We start from the raw sequence: 22,500 nt of genomic DNA on the forward strand, positions 1-22,500 counted from the left end.
AAATCTTCATGTATGAGTCTTTATTTTCAGATATTTAACTGATAAATTCAAATGATTGTATATTTTTTGTCTTAAAAAAATAAAATTGTGACATTTTTATTTTCTTCAGTTTGACTCTAATTATTTGACGGATCAGCCCTTTAATCATCTTTAAACATTTTCAATTAAAGTTTAACTCTTTGAAACCAAATTAGTTTGATTTCTTTTATACGGGGGAGAAGGCATCTTAAAAACATATGAACCAAAAACAGAAATTTGTAAAAAGTTAGAAAAAAATCACCTGAAAATAAACACAAAAAAAGAGACAAAAGAAAAGTAAAAGCAAACAAGAAATGTACCGGAATGGGCAGCCTGTTTTTTTCTGTGACACATTTTAAATATAGAAAATGAGTGATTATCAGTGTAGTTTTCTGTCCATTCTTTGTAAATTCTTCCTCCTTTTTTAAACTCATTTTCGTCATCACTCTTTTACGGATTTATCGTAATTTGTGAAACATTTCTCGCCTTTTCCCGCCGTGAGTTTGTGTCTGAAAGGGTTAATGGGTAAAAGGGTCCTTTTCACAGATTAAATTTAAAATCTGGCTCCTGCAGGAAAATTTGGAGGATTAAAGGAGCATTTCACGGTTTTTCTCATCTGCTCCAGCTGATCCGGCTCCCCCCGGTCCCCCCGGTGACCCGGCCCGGCCCGGTTCTTACCTGGGGTTGGAGCTGTTCCAGTAGACCGCGTACCGGTCGGAGATGAGTCGATCGTCGGTGGCGGCGCAGCTCCGCAGCAGCACACCGAGCAGCAGCAGCAGCAGCGGCCGCCCGCAGAGATCCATGAGCGGCCGCGCGGAGCGCCGCGTCCCGCCGGACATCCGCGAGCCTTCTGTTCAGCTGTGAGCGCGTGTGGACCCCGAACCGGAACCAGAACACATCAAAGACTCTCACCGATCAGGGATCAATCAGATCAATAACTGAAGAGCTCCACAGCGGTCCATCGGACTCCCTCAGACCGGGACTTCGGTCCGGATCCTCCGGGACCGGCAGTCCGAAACTTTCATGTCTCTCTGAACCGGATCAGAGGCCCGCGTGCGCACACTCAGCCGCTCCGTCCATGTGCGTCCCGGTCCGGGTCAGAGTCCTGATCAGAGTCCCGGAGTCTCATTCAGGGTCTCTGTGGCTCTTATGTAAGGCTCCGCACCGACCCGCCGCCCCGCTGCTCCCCGCCTGCAGGACTCCTCAGCCGGCCGCCAGCCGCAGCAGCAGCCGCTCTCCCCGGCTCTCTCCGGGTCTCTCCCGGTCCCCCCTTTCTGCCTCTCTGCTCCCGGACTCAAACTTTCTGTGTCTCGCTCTCTTCGCTCCGCCGCTACAGAACCGAGCCGTGCAGGTCCGGGTCCGACCAGGATCCACAACAAAGAGGCAAAAAGTTTGTTGTAGCTGCAGGAGGAGCGTCGTCTGCTCACCGGCTCCGTCCGTCCCTCCGCCTGTCCTCCTGTCTGTCCCTCCGCCTGTCCTCCTGTCTGTCTGTCTGCTGAACGGGGCGTCCCGCGGGGGCGGAGCCTCAGACACACCGCCCCCCCCACCCGAGTATCAATGGTTCACTAAATATCCAAAAGTAAGTGGACACACACCCGTCTGTGTCACCTTTCTTCTCAAAATATGAACTATGAACATAAAAAACTGTTTTTAAAATAAATGAATAATAATAATTATTATGTTCGCAGGTTCAGGGTTTTATTTTGGCGGTCTCACAGCAGGAAGGAAGTCAATCTGAGAAATTTTTGTTATTGTTTCAGTTTTTCTTTTGTTTACTTTATTACTTTTTGTACACTTCCTGCTGTAACTGACTGACTTTAACTTGAGTATCATTTTCACTGCAGGACTTTTACTGTAACAACATATTTTCACAGTATAAGTACTTTTACTGCAGTAGAGGATGAGAGTACTTCCTCCAGCTGTCAGTGAGGATGAAGCGCCTCCTGCAGGCCGCTGAGAGCCTCACAGCCCGCAGACCGAACCACAAACTCTCATTATATACAGATACAGATAACAATAATTATCATAATTATCATAATAATAATAATAATTATTATCATAATTATTATTATTATCATAATAACAATAATAATTATCATAACAATAATAATAATAATAATTATTATTATTATCATAATTATTATTATTATCATAATAACAATAATAATTATCATAACAATAATAATAATAATAATAATAATAATAACAATAATAATAATAATAATAATAATAATAATAATCATTATTATTATTATCATAATAACAACAATAATTATCATAACAATAATAATAATAATAATCATAATAATCATAATAATAATAATAATCATAATTATTATCATTATCATAATAACAACAATAATTATCATAATAATAATAATAATAATAATAATAATAATAATTATTATTATTATTATTATTATTATCATCATCATAATAATAATAATAGTGAATAAAAATAGGTTTTATGAAGTCAGCCTCAGCTGGAGGTTTCCAGAGTGAGAAACAATGAGTTCAGACACCTCAGCCCATGAAAATAAAATAAAATAAAATAAAATAAAATAAAATAAAATAAAAGGTCAGGGCGATCTGACACTGTATTTTATTTAGCACTGATGGAGCCGTCACATAAGTGTGTGTGTGAGTATGTGTGTGTGTGTGTGTGTGTGTGTGTGTGTGTGTGTGTGAGTATGCGCTGTGTGTGTGTGTGTGAGTGAGAATATATACACATGTGTGTGTGTGTGTGTGTGTGTGTGTGTGTGTGTGTGTGTGTGTGGGTGTGTGTGAGTATATGTGTGTGTGTGTGTGAGTGTATGTGTGAGTGTGAGTGTGAGTATATGTGTGTGTGTGTGTGTATGTGTGTGTGTGTGTGTGTGTGTGTGTGTGTGTGAGGAGAGGAGGAGGAGGAGGAGGAGAGGAGGGAGAGGAGAGGAGGGAGGAGGAGGAGAGGAGGGGAGGAGGAGGGGGGAGAGGAGAGGGAGGAGGGGAGGAGAGGAGAGAGGAGAGGGAGGGAGGAGGTGGAGGAGAGGAAGAGAGAGGAGAGGAGGAGGGGAGGAGGAGAGAGGAGAGGAGGAGAGGAGGAGAGGAGGAAGGGAGGGGAGAGGAGAGGGGAGGAGGAGGGGAGAGAGAGGAGAGGAGAGGAGAGGGAGGGGAGGAGGGGGGAGGAGGGGAGAGGAGGAGAGAGAGGAGGAGAGGAGGGGAGAGGAGAGAAGAGGAGGAGAGAGAGTAGGAGAGGAGGAGAGAGAGGAGAGCAGGAGAGGAGGAGAGGAGGAGGAGAGAGAGGAGGAGAGAGAGGAGAGGAGAGGGGGAGGAGGAGAGAGGAGAGGGGGAGGAGGAGAGAGGAGAGGAGAGGAGAGAGGAGAGAGGGAGAGGAGGGAGGGAGAGGGAGGGGAGGGGAGAGGAGAGGGGAGGAGAGAGGAGGAGGAGAGGAGAGGGAGAGGAGGAGAGGAGAGGGAGGAGGGAGGGAGGGAGAGGAGGAGAGAGAGAGAGGGGAGGAGGGAGAGAGAGGAGGAGGGAGAGGAGGAGGAGAGGGGGAGGAGAGGAGGAGAGGAGGAGGGGAGGAGGGGAGAGGAGAGGGGGAGGAGAGGAGGAGAGGGAGGAGGAGGAGGAGAGGAGAGAGCGGAGGAGAGAGAGGAGAGAGAGGAGGAGAGAGGAGGAGAGAGGAGAGGGAGGAGAAGAGAGGAGGAGAGAGGAGAGGGAGGAGAGAGAGGAGAGGGAGGAGGAGAGAGGAGAGGGAGGAGAAGAGAGGAGGAGAGAGGAGAGGGAGGAGAAGAGAGGGAGGAGGAGAGGGAGGAGAGAGAGGAGGAGAGAGAGGAGGAGGAGAGGAGGAGGAGAGGAGGGGAGGAGAGGGGGAAGGAGGAGAGGAGAGAGGAGGAGAGGAGGAGGGGAGAGGAGGAGGAGGAGGAGGAGGGAGGAGGAGGAGGAGGAGGAGGAGGAGGAGGAGGAGAGGAGAGAGGAGGAGGAGAGGAGGAGAGGAGGAAGGGAGGAGGTGAGGAGGGGAGGAGGGGAGGAGGGGAGGAGAGGAGGAGAGGAGGAGAGGAGGAGAGGAGGAGAGGAGGAGGGGAGGAGGGGAGGAGATGCTGCTCCATTAAACTTTCAGACTGTCGTTGGGCGATCCCCCGCGCAGAGAGAGGAAGGGTTAAACGTGACGTCATTCACTCTGTATCAGCTGATCAGAATCAATCATTATGATTATTATGATGATGATTATTATTAATATGTGATATTAATTCTTACGTCGTCACTATTCTCTGCCCCTCCCCCATAATTATTCAGAGAAAATCCATCTTCCGATCCATCAAAATAAACCAAACTTTGCTCATCGGTCCGGCCTCAAACACGAGCCGCGGTCCTGACGGTGGCGCTACAGCGACCGTCTACATTTCATATGTCGTCATTCACACGTGCTGCAGCTTTTACACCCAAATGTGAGGAAGCTTTTGTTCACTGTGGGACAAAAGATGAAGTTCATCACTGTTTTTATCAAAAACTCATTCAGCCGTCTCCTCACATTTTTGGGCTCAGCCGACACCGAACTCTCTGCAGGGCGTCTTCAGGCCGTCCGACACGAACCGTCAACACAGATTTCTGATGATCAGAAGCTGAGCCTTCAGTGCTGAATGTTTGACTGTAAACACACACTTGCAAATTCTTGCTTAATAAATCTTCAAGGTTCATGGAAAAAAATTGACAAAATGTTGCTGTCACGGTAGATTTAGTGTGAAACATTTCAGAATTTTATCTGAAAAACTGATTTTCTTTAAACATCAGTTTTTCACTTATGGATCAAATCAACCTTTGTCAAAACTAGCGATCAACGTCTCTCTGCTGTCTGGACGAAGTCTGCAGATTCTCACTGTTCAGTGTCCACGAGTCTGCGCGCACAGACAGCTGATATCCTGCCCCCTGCTGGCCGCTCCGGTTTCTGTCTGACTTTGGTGTCTGAGGTTGTGAGTTCAAGTCTTGTGATGCAGAACGCACTTTCTAAAAGAACAGGTCTTTAAGTTCAGGTCCAGGTCTTCAGGTTCAGGTCCAGGTCTTCAAGCTCAGGTCTTCAAGTTCATGTCTTCAAGTTCAGGTCCAGGTCTTCAATTCCTCTTTAACTCACTGAGAGGTGTGTGTGTGTGTGTGTGTGTTTGTGTTTGTGTTTGTGTTTGTGGTTTCTCGGAGAATGTGTCAGGTCTCGGAGGACCCCTGCTGTGTTTCTGTTTGTCCTTGCTGAAGGAGACGAGGCGTCTCTGCAGGAGTCCAACAGACAGACGGACGGATGAGTTAATGGACCGTCTGCTGATTCCTCCATCAGCCTTTAATTGACCCGCCGGGTCTGTGTGTGTGTGTGTGTGTGTGTGTGTGTGTGTGTGTGTTACTGTGTGTGTGTGTGTGTGTGTGTGTGTGTGTGTGTGTGTGTGTACTGTGTGTGTGTGTGTGTGTGTGTGTGTTACTGTGTGTGTGTGTGTGTGTTTGTGTGTGTGTGTGTGTGTGTGTGTGTGTTACTGTGTGTGTGTGTGTGTGTGTGTGTGTGTGTGTGTGTGTGTGTGTCTTTATGTGTGTGCGTGTGTGTGTGAGAGAGAGAGAGAGCGATCAGTTAGTGTCGTTTTAAAGAGAATTAAAGGGTTAATTATGAGCCGTCGGCTGAAAATAGACGATTATTCGTGTCTGATCTGACGTGGGCAGAATTACCTGGCGGTGCCCTGCAGGGGGGACGGGGACGGGGACGGGGACAGTGATGGAGGCCGGTGAACCGAGCGTTTGCATAATCCGCCTTTCAGGCAGAAGCTGCGGCGCCGTCAGCGAGGGAGGCGGGCTCTTCAGTCCGTGATGGACCTGTCAGCCGGACGGCCATTAGCCGCACGCTGAGCCTCCTCTTCTTCTTCTCCTCCTCAAACACCTCAAACACGCGTGACTGCTCCTGGAGCGGCACGCCACGCAAACACGCCGTCTGCAGATTAGCACTCTGACAGCCACGGCGTGTTTGTTTGCGGCGCTCGCTCGGCGGGAAGCAGCCGAGCGGAGGAGCGGGAAATGTGGAGGAAGAGATTGGCCGGAGGTAGTTACGGACGGACGGACGGCGGCTGAATTAGCATTTAAAGTAGTCGCCCAGCAGGCGCCAGCACACCTCGGCGAGCTCTCCGCCAATATGGCCCCCGCCGACCCCGCCGGCCCCAGAGAACCCAAAACATCAAACACACGACTGCAGCTGCGAGCAGGACGACAGTCACGTGTTCAACAACACGCCAGGAAGCGGCGTGCAGCCAACAGGAAGCGGCGTGCAGCCAACAGGAAGGGCGTGCAGCCAACAGGAAGTGGCGTGCAGCCAACAGGAAGCGGCGTGCAGCCAACAGGAAGTGGCGTGCCGCCAACAGGAAACGGTGAAGAAATAAACATCCTTTAATGATGAGACTCGCAGGTCAAAGTTCTGTATTTATGAGCGGGCGGACACACGCCGGGGCCTGGGCGGCGGCCCGGGTTCGATTCCCGCTGCGAGTCGTTCCCTCTCTCCCACGTTTCCCGTCAATGAAAATACAAACACGAGTTTTTCCCTCCAAACAGGAAATATACGTGTTTATTAAAGAAACGTCAAAATTTAAAGAAAACCGTCCGAGAGAGGAGGTGAGGGAGGTGAGGGAGGAGAGAGGAGGTGAGACATTAGGAGAGAGGAGGTGAGGGAGGAGAGAGGAGGTGAGACATTAGGAGAGAGGAGGTGAGGGAGGAGAGAGGAGATGAGGGAGGAGAGGAGGTGAGGGAGGAGAGAGGAGGTGAGGGAGGAGAGGAGGTGAGGGAGGAGAGAGGAGGTGAGACGTTAGGAGAGAGGAGGTGAGGGAGGAGGAGGGAGGGAGAGGAGGAGGGGAGGGAGGAGAGGGAGGAGAGAGGAGGTGAGACATTAGGAGAGAGGAAGTGAGGGAGGTGAGGGAGGACAGAGGAGGTGAGGGAGGAGAGAGGAGGTGAGACATTAGGAGAGAGGAGGTGAGATGTTAGGAGAGAGGAGGTGAGGGAGGATAGAGGAGATGAGGGAGGAGAGGAGGTGAGGGAGGATAGAGGAGGTGAGACATTAGGAGAGAGGAGGTGAGGGAGGACAGAGGAGGTGAGGGAGGAGAGAGGAGGTGAGACGTTAGGAGAGAGGAGGTGAGGGAGGAGAGGAGGTGAGGGAGGAGAGGGAGGACAGAGGAGGTGAGACGTTAGGATAGAAGAGGTGAGGGAGGAGAGGGAGGACAGAGGAGGTGAGGGAGGAGAGAGGAGGTGAGACGTTAGGAGAGAGGAGGTGAGATGTTAGGAGAGAGGAGGGGAGGGAGGAGAGAGGAGGTGAGGGAGAAGAGAGGAGGTGAGGGAGAAGAGAGGAGGTGGGACGTTAGGAGAGAGGAGGTGAGATGTTAGGAGAGAGGAGGTGAGGGAGGAGAGGAGGTGAGGGAGGAGAGAGGAGGTGAGGGAGGAGAGAGGAGGTGAGGGAGGAGAGAGGAGGTGTGAAGACACAAAGGAGGAAAAAAAGAAAAAAAAGTATCCAGTGAGAAACTTTAATCAGCTTCAGAGGACAGACACAGTGTCTTCAGAACTGTCCATCAACATGAGACAGACACACACACAGACAAGAGGACACATGGGAGACAGAGGACGCACAAGAGACAGAGGACAGACAGAAGACAGAGGCCTGTGGTCCTGTGTGTGTATGTGTGTGTGTGTTCCTGTGTGTGTGTGTGTGTGTGTGTGTGTGTATGTGTGTATGTGTGTGTTCCTGTGTGTGTGTGTGTGTGTGTGTGTGTGTGTGTGTGTGTGTGTGTGTGTGTGTGTGTGTGTGTGTGTGTGTGTGTGTATGTGTTCCTGTGTGTATGTGTGTGTGTTCCTGTGTGTGTGTGTGTGTGTGTGTGTGTCTGTGTGTGTGTGTGTGTGTGTGTTCCTGTGTGTGTGTATGTGTGTGTGCCTGTGTGTGTGTGTATGTGTTCCTGTGTGTATGTGTGTGTGTGTGTTCCTGTGTGTATGTGTGTGTGTGTGTGTGTGTGTGTGTGTGTGTGTGTGTGTTCCTGTGTGTGTGTGTGTGTGTGTGTGTTCCTGTGTGTATGTGTGTGTGTGTTCCTGTGTGTATGTGTGTGTGTGTTCCTGTGTGTATGTGTGTGTGTGTTCCTGTGTGTGTGTGTGTGTGTTCCTGTGTGTGTGTGTGTGTGTGTGTGTGTGTGTGTGTGTGTGTGTGTGTGTGTGTGTGTGTGTGTGTGTGTGTGTGTGTGTTCCTGTGTGTGTGTGTGTGTGTGTGTGTTCCTGTGTGTGTGTGTGTGTGTGTGTGTGTGTGTGTGTGTGTGTGTGTGTGTGTGTGTGTGTGTGTGTGTGTGTTCCTGTGTGTGTATGTGTTCCTGTGTGTGTATGTGTTCCTGTGTGTGTATGTGTTCCTGTGTGTATGTGTGTGTGTGTTCCTGTGTGTGTGTGTGTTCCTGTGTGTGTATGTGTTCCTGTGTGTATGTGTGTGTGTGTGTGTTCGTGTGTGTGTGTGTGTGTGCCTGTGTGTGTGTGTGTGTGTGTTCCTGTGTGTGTGTATGTGTGTGTGTGTTCCTGTGTGTATGTGTGTGTGTGTGTTCCTGTGTGTGTGTGTGTGTGTTCCTGTGTGTGTGTGTGTGTGTGTGTTCCTGTGTGTGTGTGTGTGTGTGTGTGTGTGTGTGTGTGTGTGTTCGTGTGTGTGTGTGTTCCTGTGTGTGTGTTCCTGTGTGTGTGTGTTCCTGTGTGTGTGTGTGTGTGTTCCTGTGTGTATGTGTTCCTGTGTGTGTGTGTGTGTGTGTGTGTTCCTGTGTGTGTGTGTGTGTGTGTGTGTGTGTTTGCTGCCCCCTGCTGGTTCTGATCTGTCAAACATCAGATTGAATATTTGAGTCTCTCCGACGATGACTCAGTTTTTTTAGCTGCTTCCTGCGTCTCTTCTTCTTTTACTTTGAACAGATGAACCTTCAGCTGTCAGAAATCAGGCGACTCAGCAGTTTGTCAGAAACCAGGCGACTCAGCAGTTTGTCAGAAACCAGGCGACTCAGCAGTTTTCGATAAAAAGTGATTTAATCTGTAGTTTTTTGTCTTTGTGACAGAGTGTAAGGCTCAGACTGTCGCTCACCTCCAATCAAAATATACATCAGATATAAAACCACCAATCAGCTCGCAGACACACAACTGTGGTAGAAAACACGTATGTACAGTTCAACAGCCCACAGCCGCCCCTCCACCCCTCACCGCCGCATGTCCCGCCGCGCGTCTGGACGTCACGTCTCCTGTCGTCCTGACAACAAGAACTTCCATCCAGCCGAGCGTTCTCATTGGTCCACCTCAGCTGGGAGCGAAGAGCTCCACTCAGAGCAGAGCGTGTCGGTCACATGTTCGAGAGCCGCAGCCTCTCTGTGCGTGAACGTTACAGCCGCGACAACGTTCACGCACCAGAGTGGCATCTATGAGTCGAACCGCGTCACTTCCTGCTGCGCTCTGATTGGCCGCCTGCGGTGCCTGATCTCTGAGACTGACGAACAGACCGCCGTGGACATGTGGTCAGCGACATCAGGGCGTTCACTGTTCCTCTGACGGCGTACAACAGTCCGCAGCCACATGGACACGTTACAGAAACAGCCTGGCGTGTGATGGACTCGAGCCGAGTCCAGACTGAGGCCAACCTCCTCTGAGCGACTGGAAACAGTCAGGAGTCCGAACTGGGACGCTCATAGGGATGGGGATTAAACCCGGTTTCACTTTTTTCAAAACCTGAAAATCAATAACGTTTGAGCTTATTGATACTTCTATCGAGTCCCGCGGGTCGATAGCGTACGACACCTGTTGAGTTGAGTCGTTTAAATCCAGTCACTGGTCCGCACGCATTGACTGTCCAATAAAGTTTTTAATAGGTATTAAAGCAAGAGAAGAAGAAATCTGGAGTCAGCTGCATGCGGATGAACGTGCGAAAAGGCCTAAAGTTTGGCTCCATTTTACCAAAACAAAAGAGGAAGAACGAAGAGAAACGAAATTTATGTTGCAAAATCACCACGACCTTCATGTCTGAACCGTCGTCTCTGAGCGTCAGATTAAACCTTAAAACACTAAAAACACAACTTTCAACCGTCTGCGGGTCAAAAGACTGTCAGCTGGCGCGGCTCAGTCCACCGCGTCCTCCTCCTCCTCCTCCTCCTCCTCCTCCTCCTCCTCCTCCCACAGCAGCAGGAAGCTCACCTGAACCCTGCAGCGAGTCTGTCAGTTGGAAACAGTAATCTGATCTGAAATGAGCTGATCAGAGCTGGTGGATCAATAAACAGGGCCGCAGGTTTCACTGTGATGTGTTCAAGGCCGGCTCAGTAAAATGACTGTCAGGCAAAGGTCAATAAAACTCCATCATGATGTGTTCAAGTGTAACATCAAGAAAAGGAAAATTTAGTTTTCAGAGAGAAACTTATAATACAGTTGTGTGGGTGAAAAATTTGCAACGAAAGCAGAACAGGGTCTGTCTCTCACCAAATAACAGAAAAGTATCGATAAAGATTCAGATCATTCAGGAGTCTCGATAATGGTATCGATAACAATTAAAAATGAACGATCCCCATCCCCTAACACTCGTCTAGCAAACCTGCCAGGTGTCTTGAATGCACCATGACTGTAAGTCCTTCAACAGCTCTTTCGGGTCAGACGGCGAGGCTCCGTCAGACGGCGTATCTTGGTCAGGCGGACGTCCGAGCAGCTGGAATGTCGACATAATAAAATTAAGACACACAGATGGACCAAACCTGCAGCAGCGTCAGTCCGGTTCTCAGTACAGCTGTGACGACTGCGGGGCTTCGTCTGTCAATCCTTCAGAATAAAGAGGAACCGGTACCTGATGTGTGACTCAGCGCTGCGGTGAAGGCACTCCACGTTACATCGGGTTTTGCAAAAGAGACCGAAGTCGCACCGGTGGGCTGAATCCAGTGAAGCGGTCGAGAAATTAATAAAAACATTCCCACAGGAAAACACCATCGAAGCCTAAAGCAGTTCTCCATCGTCCGTCTTTTTGTGTTTTAGTCCTTAAACCAAGAACCTGAGGCAGGCGGATTTGTTTGCATCTAGAAGGCCGTTTTTGGTTTCAGCTGTAGTGGATCACAAACTTATAAATAAAACCGTTCAGAGAGGCAACGCCAGACACGAGACAACATCCTGATTCAAAAACCCGACAGAAGGCAACAGAAACAAAACATGTGCCTGTGGGTTGTAACGGCGGCAGGAGAACCGCCGAGCTTGCACAGACATTCAAAACCAAACAAAGTTCAGGAATGATTAAAATATTGCTACAATATTTGATTTGAATAAAACATGATTGCATACATGGAAATAAAGAAATCAAAGAGGAATAGAAAAAAAAAGAGCATCTAAGGACTAAAGGCCAGCAAACCCGCTAAAACAGAATCCGTTCACGTTTGACGCTACAGTAACCAGCAGTACAAAACACTAACATAAAGAAAACAACACCAATAAAATACACATAAAATATGGATATATCTGTAATACATCAACAGTAAACCTTTATCAACTGTAAACCTGCTCTTTGCCAATTTGCAGAGGCATGGTGGGAGATTTTTCTTTTTTTTTTTTTTACACGTCGAAGTCCAGGTCATTCTGACTCCAGCAATAAGGCACAGGGATCATCTGAAGGCAAAACTAAACCTTTTGTAGTGAGGCCCGAACTAATTTCTGACAGCCTGAAGGTAAATCCATGACCTCCCAAACGCTGTCAGAGCGGATTATTTAAAGACATAAGGGTTTCTTCAAAGGGGGGACTTCACAGAGGAGGATTAGGACCACAGGAAAACAGCGGAGAACTGGCATCCTGAATTTAAAAGAAAGAATTCTGAGTTCATTAAGTCGGAATTTGAAAAAACGTCAGTCAGCGTTGCGGAGATATTAACTTAGAAGGCGGACTTTAATTCTGGGATTTAAGTCAAAAGGCAAGAGTGGCTAAAATGCAACTTCAAAACGATCAAGACACAAATATACGACACGCAATTATAGTCCAGATTCTGTCTATAATCTGAGAATTCCGGTTTATTTTACAAAATCCCGACAAACTGATTATTCACCGACTTATGAGATCAAATCCAGAATTCTGACCTTCACCAGAACTCTGATATTTCTGGCCCTAATCCTCTTTGAAGGCAAAGAACTTAAAAACAAGTTTAAAAAAATAATTTAACATCACACCAGACTCCACGGTGGTTTCTGCAAACATGCGTTGGAATGATCGGAGTGTAGTGGACACCATCGAGTCAACGATTCAGATGGTGAACTTTTGAGGCTCAGATGGAGGACTTGGAGAAGGAGACCCGCAGGTGGTGGTTCTCTCCCAGGTCGTGGTTGTGGAACTCGATGAGGGACTCAATGGCCTCCTCCACTGAGCCCATCTGGATCAGAGCCATCTTGTGGTCCTTCCTGAGAAAGAAACCAACAGAAGGTTAACAAGAATCTACACAAGAAGTCAACAAGATCCCATGATTAAATTAAGTGAAGGGCTTTTGGACAAGGTATGAATTGGTGTTTCAAGACAAGGCAAGGCAAAAGGCTTTGGGGCAGACACAGACGCAGTGATGCCAGGACAAATGCTTCAGGGTGAGGGCATAGGGCTTCCAGTCAAGGAAAGCAGGGACTCAAAGGCAAGGCCAAAACCTTGAAGCTAACAATAAGGGTTTCAAGGCAAAGGCAACGGTTTCAGGGCAAGTACAAAGGCAAAAATAACAGCCTCAAGATACAACGAGTACAGGGAGTTCAGGGCAAGGCCAGAAGCTTAATGAGAGAAATATGCGATAGGGCAAGTACAAAGACTTTAGAGCAAAGACAAAGGGTTTAGGACTTGGACACAGACTTCAGCACAGAAATAAAGGCTTTGGATAATGATGACAGAAAAGATAAAGGTATCTAGATATGGTAAGCTTGTGGACTTCAGGGCAAGAATGAGGGCTTGGGAGGTGAGGATGAAAGGTTCTGGATGGGTAAAATAGCAACATCAGGAATTTAAAGGGCAAGGATGAAAGCTGCAGGACAAGCACAAAGGCTGTGGGGCAAAGACAAGGGCTGCAAGGACAGGGGCTGCAAGGCAAGGACATCGGCTGCAGGACAAGGGCTGCAGGTCAAAGACAAGGGTTACAGGGCAAGAACAAGGGCTGCAACAAGTGTTGTAGGGCAAGGGATGACGGTTGTAGAACAAGAACAAGGGCAGGTAAAAAGGTTTCAGGACAGGGTATGAACTAAGACCTTCTGGACAGAGCAAGGATAGGGTCTTTGAGGCAAGGAAAAGGACTTTAGGACTAGATTGGGCTGAATCAGATACAAGTCTGGAAGAGGCAACAATGAAGGCTTCATGAAGAGTAAGGATAAGGGTTACAGATGAGGACATGGATTTCAGGACAAGGACATGGGGTGACAGAGCAAGAATGAAGGCTGAGGTATCAGAGAAAAAGGTTTCAGGGCAATGACCAAGGCCACGGTACTAGACAACCAAGGAAATTTAAGGGCAAGAAAGGGAATTTCAGAGAATGGTTAAAGACTTCAGGAAAAAGCACAAGTCTTTGGTATAAAAGGGGTCAGTCCAAGAGCTAAGGCTATTCGGAAAAAGGCAGGCATCAGTAAGGTATTGAGAGCAAAGACAGTAAACAGATAACTCACTGGAAGAATTTAAAAGCCTTGACCACAGCTCCTGAGGAGGAAAACAGCATCTTGAGGTCGTCCTCAACCACAGACGGGCTGCACACACAAAATTAACGTTAGTATTAGAGGAAATAGACAGGTGCACATCCCTTCAGTCTGATGTCAGGTATACGAGTTGTCACTCAGTTTGGACTACACGCCAGGTGCTGATCATGTTCCTGTAGTTGGAGGACTTACGGGATGTTGGAGAGGTGTAAGGTGGCAGAAGGTGGGAAGATGTTGGAGTAGTTTTTGGAGCCGGGCTTCTTGAAGCGGTGCAGGGGGGAGTTGCTGTAGTCTTTGGTCAGGCCCTGGTCCTCGTGGCCTTCACGAGGAAGCTGGACACAGGTGTGTTTGGACTGCGTGATGCGCAGAGGCTTCCCGTGCAGCTGCTGGCCACTCAGGTGGCTCGTGGCTGCGAACCAGACAGGTGAAGAACGCTGATCAAGTTTATGGCTGGATAATTTAAGTATTATTTTTTCTTCTGTTGAAATATTTAGTTTCTTTTGTTGTGCTCTCTATTATCTTGTCTTTCTCAGCAAGTTTCTTACCAAATGCAGAACTTTCCCCCAGTAGACAAATGCTTGTCTCTCATGTCAAACTAAGTGAACTTTGAGTTATCTTATACCCCTTTCCCAACAAAATTAGCGTGTGTACGCGGGTTTTTCTAACACAGGTAAACATGCTAATTCTGTATATGTAATACGTCTAATCGCCTGTGCTGTCAGACGTCCCTGAAAAGTGCATGTTCGGAGAACAGAGGAGGTTCTCTTCCCCCTGAGCGAGAGCGGGGGTTACCTAGCTGAGCCTGTGCACAGTCAGACATCTGAACCAGAGCATTTTCCTTCTTGTTGAACAGGATCTTCACTCTCATCACATCGCCGTAAACACCTTCACACACAGCCGGACACACACAGAGAGAGAAACTGTTAAACTCCGGTTAAACATCGAGTCACACAAACATCATCATCTACACAGTGTGACACCCGACAGGAAGCTGCGAGTGAAACTGCCCCTGAACCTTATCTGACGCTCACATCGAACTCTGAGACTGAACATGAACCTGAGGAGGAGGAGGAGCGCTGAGACGCCGCCGTCAGAGAGCTGGAACCAATACTAACAACCCGCTCATGTATTTAATTTAGAAGGCAGGAATTTCTGGGTGTTATGACACAGGAAATGCAGTGAGGAAATTAAGGGTAAGGGTCAGAGAAAATTAAACTGGCAAATTACACCGTGTAGGAGCTATGAATTATGGGAGCGTTGACTTAAGAAAAAAAAAAAAAAGAACAGCTGATTCAGCACTGAGGGCATGCAAACTGAAAAAAACCCAACATGCAAAAACTGAGACTCAGGTTTACTGAAATCAGATAAAAACACACAATAAATGCAGCTTGGACCAAAATCACATTTAATGAGCCCAATAACCAGAACAGTTCATCTACAGCTCTGAAAGTCCACTTTAAAACCTGCGCTGTTAGTCTGTTTTAGTGCCGCAGAAGTTTACCGGATCTACATTACTTTTGTTCTTATTCTGTATTTAACGATAGTAACACAAGTAGAGTAGAAACAGACTTTATTAACAGAATCAGAGCTCCTTTATATCACTTCTGTTTTTATAGACTTGCTTCTGTGTGATTTTTAATTTTTAAAATTATTTATTTTTCTTTTTATTCTGTCTCCATGTTATTATTATAACTATTGTTTCCTTTTTGCTTTTGTTTTTTGTAAATTATATTTATTTTTATCTGCATGTTTTTTTTATCGTCCTGTTTCTCAGTATCACCGTTCTTCTTTCTGATATGTTTCTGCGTCTGTTTTCTCGTTTAATTTGACCTTTTTTCTTGTCTGGCTTCAGTCCGGCTTCGCTGTTTGGACTCTACTGTCATTATTATTATTGTTTATTGTCTAATTCAGGTTGAATTAAGTGAAATGAGCAGCAGATGATCTGAAATGAAGTTGAGACACGAATCTGACTCATTGAAAAACTTTTACACCTAATTTCTCACTTGACACCGGAGCTCCTGATTCAGGTCATGAAGCTGATCAGCTTCAGTTATTGATCTGATGTGAGTCCACATCCAAACGAGATTCTGCCTCCGGCTGTGTGAGGGTCTCTGCACACATCACACAAACGAGTTTGATGCTTTAAGAGCTTTTCAGTGTCATTGTTGATCTAATTTAAGACGGGGTTCATACACATTGTTACAAATCAATTTCAATGACTTCTCCAGTACTTTTCCAGGACTTCAAGGCAAATTTTACAGACCTTCTATTCTCTGAAACGACAACCTCACTATGTAACAGCTTTTAAGATGTGTATTAAATAAAAAATAATGCATTCAGAAGAGGATCAGAAATGATTATTTAAAAATAACTTAGGGACTGTTTGTTATTTGTCAGAGGGGGGTGGAGCCTTGTCAAATATCTTTTTAAGCACTGTGGAGGGACTGATGTTTTTATTTTGGCTTTGGGGAGGGACATCTTTAATTTATTTCACAGAAGATGAAAAAAAGGGCTTTTTGTTTTCTTTTTCTTGAAAAATGTTTGGCGTTTTTTAAAGAAAACATGCTTCTGCGATTTTTAGAGAAAATGTTTTGGCGGCTCAAGGAAACAACGATTTTACAAAGTGTTAAAAATCAAAAGCATTTTTTTCCTTAAACAAATCGCAATTTTTTTTTCTTTAAAAAATGTTAGCAATTTGTTCTTCTGCTGAATACTTTTGGCAGTTTTTAGAGAAAACGTTTTAGTGTTTTCTTTCTTTAAAAATATTTAGCAATTTTTTTAAGAAAAATTGTTGGAGGTTTTTTTCTTTAAAATTTGGTGATATTTCAAAGAAACATGTTTTCAAAAAAAAAAAAAAACATGATGAAACTGTGACAAAAGAAGTTGCTGTTGGATTTTCAATTTCAGATGGTCCTTGAACACATCATGTGTTATTATACATGTTACAAAATTCCAGGAAGTTTCCAAAACTTTCAGGGTATATTTAGTTTTTCCAGTCCTGAAAATAGCTGCAAATTCAATGCGTTTTCCTGAATTTTCATGATCATATGAACCCCTCCCCCACCCGTCCAGTCAAACACAATAAATCAAAAACGGCCCTGAATCTAAATGTTGGGTCCACAGCGCGGGGGAGGAGAAGCTGCAAATATTGTGAATGAACGCAGATCAACACTCAGAATCTGACAAAACCAGCAGACACTCATTTCTTCAGAGGAAGAACAAAATCAGGATCATTTCAAAATAAGAAGCGAGTGACAACATACCGAAGAGAATAAAGAGGCAGTGGGGCGTAACTCTCTTTAGAGACAGCAGAGAAGGCAGCGGAGGGACAGGACAGGTAAAGGTGGGAGGGCAGGACAGGTGGAGGGTCCGAGGAGGCGTTTCCATGGCAACAAATTAAACAGGGAAAAAACAGACAGGTGAGGGGTCAATCAGAAGGTTAATCACCTCTGGAGAGGACTGACAGGTAGGTGTGTGTGTGTGTGTGTGTGTGTGTGTGTGTGTGTGTGTGTGTGTGTGTGTGTGTGTGTGTGTGTGTGTGTGTGTGTGTGCATCAGAAACATCAAGTGAGAACATCAGAGACTCAAACAGCCAACAAACAGGACCAGCAGCCAATCACCTTTAACTTTCCCCTTAAGTCTGAACCTTAAGGCTCAGTTTCTCCTTAGCTGAGGGATTTATTTAAGGCTTTCCTTGTTAAGGTAAGACGTGAAATCATTTAGTGGACTTTTTCTGTCATCATTAGGGACTGTTTGTTATTTATGGGGGAAATACTTGACTTTAGAAAATATTTCTTTAATATTATAATAATACTTTTTATTTTTCCTTTTAACATTTATGAAAATTTTAAAGGAAAAAATTTGGCTTTTTTTTCCTGCTACACATTTTTGGTGGGTTTTAAAGACAGTGTTTTCGTGATATTTCCTTTATTTGGTAACTTAATTTTACTAAACCATTTTGGCAATATTAAAAAACAGTTTGGCAATTTTTTTATATTTTTATATCATTTTTTAAAATTAGTTTTAAAGAAGACCTTCTGTGATTTTGATTTTCCTTCAAGCATTTTGGCAATTTGTGAAGGAAAGATTTTAGTGATTTAAAAAAAATGTTGGTGCTCAAAGCTGTTGGCAGTTTTTAAAAATGTAAACGCTTTGATAATTTTTAAAGAGAACATTTTGGATTTGTTTTCTTTTAACATTTTTGATTTTTTTTCAAGAATTCTTTTTACTTGAAATGTGATTTTATTAAACTGAAACCTCTGTGGGGACTTTTGAAGAAAACATGCCTTCAAACTGCTTCTGATTGGCTGTTTGATCGTCCTCTGTGTCCTCTGTGTCCTCTGTGTACACGCTCAACTGAATAAACAGAAAATTATCACCATGATAATAACAAATGCAATGCACGGAGGAGACGGAGACATGTGAGCTAACAGTGGAGGATGATGTGAATGTTTATCACAGAGAGGAGGAGGACAGATGGACAGATGGACAGACGTCTCTCACCTCGGGATTGAGGTTGCTGACCAGCAGGACAGAGACTCCAGCAGAGATCGGGGGGAGGGCCATCCTGGTGGCCCCGGAGAAGGACAGGCACCCGGGCAGATGGGGGATCCCCAGGCTCGGGTAGGACACTGGGACAGGTGGGACAGGAGGGACACTGTCAGACTGGGACACTCATGACAGCAGACCGTGAGGCTTAAACACATCTAAGACGGCTTCTTCTAGTACAGCACGCTCTTATTTTGAAATACAGCCAACGTGAGCAGACACGTGGTTGGCCGAGTGCTGATCATATGACTCCATCTCATAGCGTGTTACCATGGTTACAGACAGCACGGTTTGCAGCAGCTGCACATCAGGGGTTAACTGACTTTAAACGAGTGTCACCTGATAATCTAACCTGATGAAATCACATTTTAGAGACGTGTAAACAGACTTCAGTCATCCCAATTTTCAGATTATTTTCTCACAGCTGATGTCACACCTGACGCACCTGTCCAGGTGAGACTCACCTGCCTGCTGCATGGTGAAGGCTGGTGGGAATGCGTGTGTGGCTCCGGCGAACGGAGCGGGCGAGATGATTCCTGGAGCTGTAGACGACAGGTGTTACAGGAGTTACACTTTTATTTTGAAGGGATTTATGTTGATGTTCACAGCTGTGACTCAAAGAGCTGAAACGTGTCTCTGACGTGTCTCCGATGTGTCTACGACATGTCTCTGATGTGCTATAATGTGTCTCTGACATGTCTCTGACGTTTCTCTGACATGTCTCTGACGTGTCTCTGACGTGTCTTTAGCACATCTTTGACATGTCTCTGACATGTCTCTAACGTGTCACTGAGATGTCTCTAACGTGTCTATGGCGTCTCTCAGACATGTCTCTAATGTGTCTCTGACAAGTCTGTAACGTGTCTTTATCACATCTTTGACATGTCTCTGACGTCTCTCTGACATGTCTCTAACGTGTCTGACGTCTCTCTGACGTGTCTCTGACGTCTCTCTGACATGTCTCTAACGTGTCTGACGTCTCTCTGACATGTCTCTAACATGTCTCTGACAAGTCTCTAACGTATCTTTGACATGTCTGTAACGTGTCTTTAGCACATCTCTGACATGTCTCTAACGTGTCTCTGACATGTCTCTAACGTGTCTTTGACATGTCTCTAACGTGTCTCTGACATGTCTCTAACGTGTCTCTGACATGTCTCTAACGTGTCTTTGACATGTCTCTAACGTGTCTATGACGTCTCTCTGACATGTCTCTGACATGTCTCTAACATGTCTTTAGTACATCTTTGACATGTCTCTAACATGTCTTTAGCACATCTTTAACATGTCTTTGACATGTCTTTAACGTGTCTTTGACAGAATGTGTCTCACTGAAGGCGGCGGCCATGGCGGGGTGCTCCATGGCGGGCTGGCAGTCCCCGCTCGGCAGGTCCGGTCTGGTGAAGTCTCGGCTCTTCTCGTTGTTGTATTTGACGTTGAGGCTGTTGAGTTTGGAGAAGCTGATCCTCAGAGTGCAGCAGCCGTTATAGATGTTCTGTCCGTCCAGAGACTGAAGGACGGGGGGACACAGACAGGCAGAGACAGAGATGGACAGAGACATAAAACAACATCAAAATAGAGCTTGTTGATCAAAAAGACCATAATGTCCTAAAATCCTTGAAACACCTGAAAATGTCCCATTCTGGATGCGTCCTCAAATTCCAAAAATCCTAAAAACATCCTAAAATCCATGAAATGTCCTGAAATTCTAGAAACATGTATGGGGCTGCTGTGACTGTCCCCTGTCCCCAGAAGTTTCCCCCAGGTAAAGCATGCTGCATGTCCCTGTCCTCTTGTCTCTGTGTGGACTGGCAGCTGTCTCTCACCAGTTTGGCGGACTGGGCGGACGCTCCGTCCGGATACTGCAGCAGCGCCTGGAACTGGCTGTTCTTGGTGAAGACGATGATCCGCAGCACCGTGCCGAACTTAGAGAAGATCTGAGGGAACAGGAAACGCATCACAGCGTTACAGGAAGTCTCAACGTCTCCTGTTTCGTGGTCAAAAGACGCCGCAGCAGCGGTCTGCTGCTGTTGTTGTTTACCTGGCAGAGGGCGTCCAGCGTGACCGGGTACACCAGGTTCTCCACCACCACCCTCAGCACGGTGCTCGGAGCCGCCACGGCGCCATCCACATGAGACGTGGTGAGGGCCCGAAGAGCCGCCTGGGCCCTCTGACAGAGGGGACATTAGCATCAGCACAGGCTAACGGAGAGCGAACACATGCTAACTGCAGACAGCTAACACATGCTAACTGTGGCTAACTGCAGACAGCTAACACATGTTAACTGAGGCTAACTATAGCTAACATAGAGCTAACACATGCTAACTGAGGCTAACTATGGCTAACAGAGAGCTAACACATGCTAACAGAGAGCTAACTATGGCTAACAGAGAGCTAACACATGCTAACTGAGGCTAACTATGGCTAACAGAGAGCTAACACATGCTAACTGAGGCTAACTATGGCTAACAGAGAGCTAACACATGCTAACAGAGAGCTAACTATGGCTAACAGAGAGCTAACACATGCTAACTGAGGCTAACTATGGCTAACAGAGAGCTAACACATGCTAACTGATGCTAACTGTACCTCCTGGTTGGGGGAGTTGTCCGTCTTGAGCTCCTTGTGGTTGGAGAACTGGACGTAGACCGGATGGTTCCGGATGACGGGCATCACTGAGGAGTAATAACCCACCATGTTCTGAGCCGCCTCCTCCGAGTTCATCTCCAGGAACGCCTGAACCAGTAATCACATTACTTTATTAACAGCACTACAGAGTACAAACACACTGCAATGCAGGGGCCACAGACTCAGTAATCTGATTACTGCAGTACCAGGACCACTAGACCCCTCCACAGTAATCAGATTACTGCAGTAACACTGGAGTTTTCAGTAATCAGATTTCTTTAGAGTATTGACCTGGTTTTTGGCTTTGAGCATCAGCAGGCTAAAGATGTCTCCTCAGTAATCAGATTACTTTAGTAACTGAGTACTGACCTGGTTTTTGGCTTTGAGCATCAGCAGGTTGGAGACGTCTCCAAAGGGCAGCCCGAGGCTGATGACCTCGGCCTCGGTGATGTCGGTGGGAAGCTTGCGGATGTGGATGACCCTGGACGGCGCCCCGGGCCCTCTGATGTCACCTTTAAACTTCTTACTGTCGTTGCCATTGGCTACAGACCAAAACAACAACAACAACGACGACATCACCAGGATGAACTGTTTTATTAATACTGTTACTCTCTGATCAATACTGATTATTTATTATTGATTTTGACGGCAGCATGAGAACAGAATTTATTTTTGTGAAAAAGTGACTCTGAGCTGTGAGGCGTGTTCTGAGCACACACGTGTTGATACTAACATGTAACACTGTTAGAGTGACTCTGAGCTGTGAGGCGTGTTCTGAGCACACACGTGTTGATACTAACATGTAACACTGTTAGAGTGACTCTGAGCTGTGAGGCGTGTTCTGAGCACACACGTGTTGATACTAACATGTAACACTGTTAGAGTGACTCTGAGCTGTGAGGCGTGTTCTGAGCACACACGTGTTGATACTAACGTGATGCGTGTGGTGCTGACTCTGACCTGTGGTGCTCATGATATACGGGCCGTTGGAGACGCTGGAGAAAAGCTCGTCAGATCCTCTCTGAAACACAGCAGACGTTTCTGTCACTGAACAACATTCGAAGCATCGATAATCAACAATCAATATCAGACACGTTTTCGGAGCAGCAGACAGGAAACAAAACCAGGACAGGTGAGCTGCGGTCCGTCTGCTCTCAGGTAAAAACGCAGACGCTGCGTTCGGCCTCAGATGTTTATCGTTACGGTTTGAAATGAGACCAGTATCAGAGTCCAGTTTGAACCCGTCTGCCGAGGCCCCATCAGACGTCACACGCAGCGGCGTTACGTAAACAAGGACAGGAAGTCAGTAACAAACATGGAGGTCGCTGACGTGACCGATTACAGTGTCGTTTTTTATTAAGTTATTGATTGTTATTGAATTTTGATCAAAGCAGGTTGAAAACAGGTGAACTGTCCCTTTAATGACTGCAGTGTATTTCTGTGTGTGTGTGTGTGTGTGTCTGTGTCTCTTTGTGTGTGTGAGAGTGTGTCTCTTTGTGTGTGTGTGTGTCTCTTTGTGTGTGTGTGTGTGTCTCTTTGTGTGTGTGTGTGTGATGAGGCTGAGCAGACAGATCTTCTTTCTGCTCCTCACATCAATAATCCAGCAGAAACCTGAGTCCTGCTCCCTGAGTCCTGCTCCCTGAGTCCTGCTCCC

General features: G+C 46.4%; 2 protein-coding genes across 5 annotated transcripts in view; both read right to left on the minus strand.

Annotated features, from left to right (window-relative positions):
* The window catches only part of efna2b (ephrin-A2b), a 90,122-nt gene extending 88,621 nt beyond the window's left edge, over positions 1-1,501 (minus strand). Inside the window, exon 1 of the mRNA XM_088078207.1 lies at positions 697-1,501. Coding sequence (XP_087934333.1) covers positions 697-857 — 161 coding nt within the window. The 5' untranslated portion in view covers positions 858-1,501. The remainder of the gene's footprint in view (positions 1-696) is intronic.
* Positions 1,502-9,020: 7,519 nt separating this feature from the next.
* The window catches only part of LOC121941092 (polypyrimidine tract-binding protein 1), a 23,631-nt gene continuing 10,151 nt past the window's right edge, over positions 9,021-22,500 (minus strand). For 2 of the 4 annotated variants that reach the window (XM_088078208.1, XM_088078209.1), the window contains exons 3-15: positions 21,807-21,867; positions 21,216-21,388; positions 20,808-20,954; positions 20,260-20,388; positions 20,045-20,155; positions 19,551-19,728; positions 18,683-18,760; positions 18,174-18,301; positions 16,935-16,968; positions 14,464-14,556; positions 13,864-14,080; positions 13,645-13,722; positions 9,021-12,414 (exon numbers count right to left, since the gene is read on the minus strand). In XM_088078208.1, coding sequence (XP_087934334.1) covers positions 12,282-12,414; positions 13,645-13,722; positions 13,864-14,080; positions 14,464-14,556; positions 16,935-16,968; positions 18,174-18,301; positions 18,683-18,760; positions 19,551-19,728; positions 20,045-20,155; positions 20,260-20,388; positions 20,808-20,954; positions 21,216-21,388; positions 21,807-21,867 — 1,560 coding nt within the window. In that variant the 3' untranslated portion in view covers positions 9,021-12,281. Of the gene's footprint in view, positions 12,415-13,644; positions 13,723-13,863; positions 14,081-14,463; positions 14,557-16,934; positions 16,969-18,173; positions 18,302-18,682; positions 18,761-19,550; positions 19,729-20,044; positions 20,156-20,259; positions 20,389-20,807; positions 20,955-21,137; positions 21,389-21,780; positions 21,868-22,500 lie in introns of those variants that run through there. The other 2 variants (XM_088078210.1, XM_088078211.1) reach the window with 2 other exon arrangements.

The sequence above is a fragment of the Plectropomus leopardus genome, chromosome 5 (genome assembly GCF_026936395.1).
Source record: "Plectropomus leopardus strain MGB_pleo_1.0 chromosome 5, ASM2693639v1, whole genome shotgun sequence".
Lineage (NCBI taxonomy): Eukaryota > Metazoa > Chordata > Actinopteri > Perciformes > Serranidae > Plectropomus > Plectropomus leopardus.